General features: G+C 38.7%; 1 protein-coding gene across 1 annotated transcript in view; it reads right to left on the bottom strand.

Annotated features, from left to right (window-relative positions):
• Positions 1-366: 366 nt before the first annotated feature.
• OCA2 (OCA2 melanosomal transmembrane protein) overlaps positions 367-7,727 on the bottom strand; it is a 346,597-nt gene continuing 339,236 nt past the window's right edge. The window contains exon 24 of the mRNA XM_003900679.3: positions 367-1,430. Coding sequence (XP_003900728.2) covers positions 1,346-1,430 — 85 coding nt within the window. The 3' untranslated portion in view covers positions 367-1,345. The remainder of the gene's footprint in view (positions 1,431-7,727) is intronic.

Below are 7,727 nucleotides of genomic sequence, written 5' to 3'. Positions count from 1 at the left end.
AGTAGCAGCGGGAAGAACCCTTTCCTAGACAGACTGTGGCAGGGGCTCCTCCAGGACATCCAGTCAGCTGCACGTGTCTGAAGGCTTCTGTGTGATGTTGTCCAACACCATATTTTAAAATGAAATAGGGTTGCACATCAGCTTTGCTGTCGAGGAATTCAAAAGGCATATTATCATCAACACTCCCAACCTTTCAGGGAGGAACTAGGTTGCCATTCTACAATATAGACTCTGAACAGTAGACAGGGACACCCATCCTGAGGGTGCCCGTGGCAGAAATGGGACCAGAAAGGTCTCCTGCTTTGCAGTTCTTAGTGTCCTGAGCAGCTTGGACCTTTTGAAGTCAGACGCTTGACACACAATCACTTCGGAGCAGCGTCCCCAGACATTTTTATTCCAAGGTATGCACAGAAGATCGGAAACTGAAGAAGGGCTTCTTCCTCTGGGGCATAACCATGACACTGATGAGGCAGAGCAGAGGAGACCTCGGAGGAAGCACAGGGCTCCCCCTTGATCTTTGTTCTCATTACCCTTGCCTTTCAGGAATGCTGCACAAAAGAACTGCATTTAATAAACACTGACTGAGCCACAGTGTCCTGCAGGGAGAACAGGGCTGAGCGTATCCACTGTACATCTGCGTAATTGATGAAAATAGCATGCACCACTTGCAAAATGGAAAATCATTACTCTTGGCTGTTAAATGTGTAAAATATCCCTTAAAAGATATCTATGATCTTCGGCAAGTCAAATTTCTGGACTTTTAATTGATAACTTTAAAACTGCAGAGAAAAACATAAATGGAGAAAATGCAATTTTACATAATGTAAACTACTCCAAAGCCTTTTATCAAGGAACAGTTTAATATATAAAATGTTTCCTTATAAGCAGTAAACCTTTTCCCAGAAAGTCTATATTCAGAGAGCATACAATTTGAGTGCTGGTTATTTTAACATGAAAAGTGATTACAAGAAAAACAAACTGTGTTTAGCCTCAAGAGAATTGACAATTAAACAGCACAAGCAATTTTGGGTGCATGTGTGTCTTTTCCTATGTATAGCAGGAAGGGTTTTGAAACATACGTATTTTTCTGGAGGAGAATCTCAAGTAAGTTATCTCACGTTTTCTACATTTTGTCCTTGGGGAGAAAGGACACAAAGAGGAGGCCACGGTGTTCCAGCATTCACCGGAATTAGTGTTAGTGTCAAGGTTTATTCCACTGTGTCTCCATAGCATCTCCAGGTAAGCACCTTTTCTTCTCCAAACAGTGGTGTCAGGGTAGTTTTATGACTGATGGGTTGTGATGGATGAAGTTTCCTTTAGTTTTCGAGTGACAGATGGATGTCTATTAATTCCATCCCACCACCACATGAGCCACAAGAAGATAACACATCCCAACGATGCAGGACACAATCATCATTGGGAAGCCCAACCTGAAATACAAAGAGAAATGAGTTATGGCATCCGAAATCTGGACAGCCTCATGAGATATGGACTCGTAGCTCATGGGAACATGGCCTTAGCACCTTTGCATTTTCACAACGTTCACTACCTTTTATTTCTATAAATCAGAAAGTTGTAGACTAAATTATGTGAATGCATGCTGCTATTAGACATCTTCCATTGTGTGCAATTTTATTTGAGACCTGCTTAAGGTTTTCTCAAAATTTTAATGGCTATATGGAGCCTCTGTTTGTTCATCTATAATGTTAGACTGTTAGTCTTTCAATGCCATGTGCTGGGCCACCATTTAAATCTCTGGATGTTTCCTCTGCTTGTGTCATCTTCCAACTTTTCTTCTCTGGAGATTTCCCAGAGATCCCACTTTCCCACAGGCTCCTGAAGTCCCTCACACTTAAGGCCAAGGAGAGCTGGAGAAGTAGTGTTGGAAAGTAAGGCCAACTGTTGTCTAAGGAAAGGAATAGGGAAGAAGAAGTTTTTCTTCTGTAGTCGGTGAGGTTGAGACATGTGGACAAGGAGGGTATGCACAGATACAAAAGCAGTCACAAGAAGAGGAAAGCATCCCTCATTGTGTGCCACCTCCACTGTACCTGCATCTCCACAAATTCTTACCCCAGCTTCCAAGGACTGACAGATGCCACTTGGCATGGGTAATGCATGCTCTGTAGCCATTGCTCAGTGCTGCTCGGTCACTAAGGGAAGCCCCTGTAAATATTACGATTTTGGTTTCAAAAGGCTTAAGTTTTTTAGCAGTAAGTAAGTAGCACGTGGTAATTATAATAGTAAGGATCATGACATTCTCTCTTCCCTGGCCATAAGTGTAGGAAGAAGCTACTCAGAAAGAGCCACAGCAAGAGTCCCTCAACAGAGCTACAATTAAACACAAAAACTGCATCCAAGAGCGAGACAGCTCCTGAAATTCTAGAGCAGACTTGGGCATTTCAAGAAAGTGGTAGGATTCTCTTGGCTTCTCTTCTGAACACATTTTATTTTACAAAACAAACAAACAAAAAGAAACACAGACCATATTTTGGGAAAACTACTTAAATTTCTTGAACTTTATTAACTTTGTTTTTGAAAATAACTGAACATGTTTGCAAAATATCAGCCCTGATCATTGAATTCTGGAAAAACACAACAACCCACGACAGTGTCTGGTCAACTCCAGGCATCACAGACATCACTGCAAGCCTTCATGTAAACACAAAGCCTTTGTTCCTCTGTGACAGATTGTGTAGAGTGAGTCAGTGTCAGATAAAATGCTGAGAGTCTCAATCTGGGTGCTAAGACACCTGGTCATGCTTCAGAAGCAAATTCACCTTGTCAAGGGGCGAATTCCACAAACAGCATACCTTGCTTGAGAAGCCCAAGACTGGAGAAAGTTTCTGGTGGGTGGTTTTGCCATGCCCCCAAGTGAGAGTCACTGATGTCTTGGGGATGGCACCAATGCAGAGAAGGAGCATCACGTAGCATCACCAAACATTTTCATTTCACCCAGAACTGATGCATGCACTCAGACCCATCGGAAACCCTACTGTCCCTCACAACACCTAGTCACTGTGACACTCTCCACGCTCAGGACCCTCTCAACTGCCCACACTGCCTTCTGGAATTGGCATCATCACACCTACTGGAGAGGCAGGATGTTGAGAGGTAAGCAGGCTTGCCTGGGTCTCTCAGATAGTTTGCTCTGGTGCGACAATCCAAATGCATCAGTCTAACTCTAAAGTGTGTACTCTTAATCACTACATATGCTGCCTCCCTGTGGACATGGATAAACCATAACAATGGCAACTTGCCATTAGTAAGTAAATGACTTACTGAAGATCTGCTGTATGCTAAGGGCCTCACAGACTAGACGTTGACGTTATCTATTATTTCCCAAACGTAGTGAGGCATGTCATGTTTTCCCTATTATACAGATGAAGAAATTGAAGCTTGTATCTAGTAGGGAACTTGACAAAGGTCACCACCAGTAAAAGGCAGAGATGGTGTCTTGGAATATTCTTCTGGCTTCAAAACCCAAATGCATTTTCCCAACACAGACAGGTACCCCGATACACTAGCTTAGGGCTCTAGTTTTCAATTCCTGCTCTTGCCCAGTGGCATCACTTTGGAAAAGTATTAAATGTCTCCATAACTCAATTTTTTTAATAAAATGAAGGTAATAACAGTACCTAAGAGTGCTATGAGGATTCCATGAGTTCACCCTTATAAATCCCTTAGAACAGTGAGAACAGTGTTTGGCCACATAATGAGTCCTCAACAAGTTTTAGCCACAGACCAGTGCTCCTCAAACCAGGGCACATGCACCAAAGTGCAAGTTGACAGGGATTACAAAGTGCCCAAAATCACAGAGTAAGCCTGGAGCACCTCCCTGGTGCATGAATTGTGTTTGGTGATAAGGAATTTAACGACACAAATACATATGAGTTTACTGGAGAAGAGAATGTAATTGTTTTACTCTCCAATTAAAGACAATAAAGCAGGCTTCTAGTTCTGAAGCAAGATGAAGTGGATGCATTTCTTCCAATTCGTCCCACTGAGCAGAGCTAAAACTTGGCATTTTAAGAAAACAAGCATAAGGAGACTGTAAAGATGAAGAGGAAGCAGATCAGCTGGGAGCCTTGGGATCCCGAAGAATGGCATAGAGATAGGTTTCCTTTTTGTTTCCCCTCATATGTCCTAGACTAGGTGCTGGGAAGCTGGTATGTCAGTGGGTACTACAAAGAAAACAAAAAGCCCCAAGAGAAGCCTGCTCTCCCTAGCCAGAAAGCCAGGAAAGGGGCACTAAAGCTAGACATAACACTCCTAGATAATAACTGCTCCCGCCAAATTCCACAGGAAAAAAAAGTAAGCTCCTTGGTGAAGGCCAAGTGGGAACCAGAACTTCCACACTCACCAGACTGTAACAAGCCCCTCTCTTGTGGTAACAGCAAAGACCATGTGGGGATCCTGTGAGCCAGGGGCGTTTCAAGTTGAATGAGAAAAGTCAATCAACAGAAGCTAATACTGCGGTGATACAGATGTCGAAATTATCTGAAAAGGATTTCAAAGCAGCTACCATAAAAATTCTTCAACAAGCAATGAGAAACACACTTGAAATAAATGGAAAAAAATGGAAAGTCTCAGACAAGAAATCAAAATTATAAAGGAGGACCACATGGAAATTTTAGAACTGAAAATGAAACAACTGAAGTAAAACTCTAACGGAATGGGCACCATAATATAATGGAGAGTATAAAGGAAAGAATCAGGGAACTTGAAGATACAACAACAGAAATTATTCATCTGAAAAAATGAAAAAAGACTAAAAAACAAAAGGAACCAACCCTCAGCGATCTGTGGGACACAAACAAAAGATCTAACATTTGTATCATTGGAGAAAGAGGGCAGGGATGAAAAGATATTCAAAGAAATAATGATTTAAAAATTGGTAAAAGATATAAACCTAGAGATTTAAGAAGCTGGGCAAATCCTAAAAAGGCTAGACACCCCCCAAATCTATGCCAAGACACAACAATCCACAAATCGAACTCATGAAAACTAAAGAAAGATAAAATTTCTTGAAAGCAGTGAGAGATAAATGACAATTTGCCTATAGAGAAAAACTACAAGTCTCTCCTCAGAAACCATGGAGGCCAGAAAAAAGTGGCATAATATTTTTAACTGCTAAAAGGCAAGAACAATCAACCCAGATTTCTATATCCATCAAATATATCCTTCAGGAATGAAGGGAGACTCAAGACATTCTCAGATGATGAAAAACTAGAAGAGCAGCAGACTTACCCTGAAAGTACTGCTAAGAAGGTCTTCAAACAGAAATGAAATGATAAAAAGAAGGAATCTTGGAGTATCAGGAAGAAATAACAAAAGAAAGAGCAAATGTATGGTTAAATATGATACACTTTCTTTTTCATCTTGAGTTTTCAAATTATGTTTGATGGCTGAAACAAAATAAAATAGCAAAATAGTAAAAGCACAGATAAAGATAAACCATACAAACAGTAATCAAAAGAGTAGGAATGGCTATATTAATATCCCATGAAGTATATTTCAGAGCAAAGAACATTTCCAAGGCAGAGAGGGATACTGCATATAGATAAAACAATCCACCAGAAGATCATAGTTATCCTGAATGTGTATTCACCAAATAACTGGGCTGAAAAATACATGAAACAAAAACTGACAAAATGACAAGAGAAAGTAAATGACAAGAGAAAGTGGCACATGCACAAATGGATTATAGACTGACAAATCCACTATTACAGATGGAGACTTTTACTCTCTCTCTACAATTCATGGAAGAACTAAAAAGAAATTCAGCAGAGAGAACTCAGCAGTATCTCCCAGCAATCAACTCTTGCTGATACTATAGAGTGCTCCAGCTAACAGCAGAATGCACATTCCTTTCAGCATCCAAGAAACATTCAGCAAGACAGATCATATCCTGGCCCAAAAAACAAACATCAACAAGTTTAAAAGAATTACAATTATAAAGAGGGTTTTTTTTCTTACCATAAGCAATCAAACTGGAAATCAGAGAAATCAGTAACAGAAAGGTAACAAGAAACTATCCAAGCATTTTCAGGTTAAAGATCATACTTCTAAATAATTCACAGATCTGAGAGATTGTCACAAGGAAAGTAAAAGAAAACACATTGAACTGAATGAAAATGGAACATCATTTTCTAATTTATGATCTCTGTGTTACCCCAACCCTATAAAGAAAATCATCTAGGAAAAGAAAGCAAATTAAAAACTACAGCTAACATGTCACTCGTTGAGAGGGAAACGTATAGCACTAAATGTATTAGAAAAGAGAAAAGGTCTTAAATCAGTAATTTAAGTTCCCATCTTAAGGAAATAGAAAAGAATTTAAAAATAAACCCAAAAACAAGCAGAAGAAAAGAAATAATAAAGATAAGAGCATAAATTCGTGAATTTAAAAATAGGAAAACAGTGGGGAAAAATCAATGAAGCAAAGCTGATTTTTTTTAAAAGATCAATAAAATTAACCAACTTCTAGAAGGACTGACAAGTAAAAAGAGAAAAAAGACATAAATGATCAGTATCAATGAAAGAGGCGTTATCACAACAGACCCTGAAGACATCAAAAGATTAAAAGTTTCTCATATTAACTACTGTTGTATTATTAACAATTGTAAACATACACACTTAACAACTAGAATGAAATAATTTAACTCACCCTATATATATTAGAAAATTTAAACTGGTAGTTAGAGACCTTCCAAAAAAGAAAACTGTATGGCCAGATTGTCTCACTGGTGAATTCTGCAAAATATTTAAAGAACTAACACTAATTCTATACAAATGCTACCAGAAAATAGAAGGGAAGGGAACGTCATTTTCTAACTTATTTTATGATCCCTGTACTACCTCAACCCTATAAAGAAAATCATCTAGGAAAAGGAAGCAAATGAAAAACTACAGCTAACATAATACTTAATGGTGAGAAACTGAATGCTTCTCCTGCACAGGATTCTCATCACTCTTATTCGACATAGTACTGAAAGCCCAAGTCAGTATAATAAGGCAAAAGACACACAAACTAAAATAGATGAAATAAAATTCTCTCCACTTGCACTTGACATAATAGTTTATATTTAAAAATCCCAAGAAATCAAAGAAAAAAAAAAAAAGCAAAACAAAACACTTCTAAAACTAATCAGTGAGCAGTAAGTTCAGTAAGGACCACAACACAAGATCAACATTCAAACATTATTTTTTCCTATATACTACCAATGAATACACAAAAATAAAAATTAAAAACACAATACCACTTAAAATCACTCCAATTAAAATTAAACACTTAGGCATAAACTTAAATCTTGTTTTAAACTTAAATCTTGTTTGTAACTTACAGCACACCAGCATCTGTGCTGTAAGTTACAAAACGGTGATTAAAAAAAAAAAAAAAACCCAAAGCAGTTCTAGATAAATGGAGAGACACAGAGTGTTCATGAATGGAAGACTCAACATAGACAAAATGTTAATTTGCCCCAGATTGATTCTAGGTTTAATGCAATTCCTAGCAAGAATTTTTCTAGCCACAGACAAGCTTATCCTAAAATGTATATGGAAAAGCACAGGCTTTAGAATAGCAAAGACAATCTTAGCAAAGAAGAATTGAATGGGAGACTCATTCTATCCAACGTGAAAGTCTACTGTGTAGCGCCAGTCATCAAGGCAGCACAGCACGGAAGCAGACATAGACACACGGATCAATGGGCTGGAGCACAGAACCT

Source organism: Papio anubis, chromosome 7 (assembly GCF_008728515.1).
Source record: "Papio anubis isolate 15944 chromosome 7, Panubis1.0, whole genome shotgun sequence".
Classification (NCBI taxonomy): domain Eukaryota; kingdom Metazoa; phylum Chordata; class Mammalia; order Primates; family Cercopithecidae; genus Papio; species Papio anubis.
The sequence above is the reverse complement of the archived record's forward strand: the minus strand, read 5'-3'. Positions and strand labels throughout refer to the sequence as shown.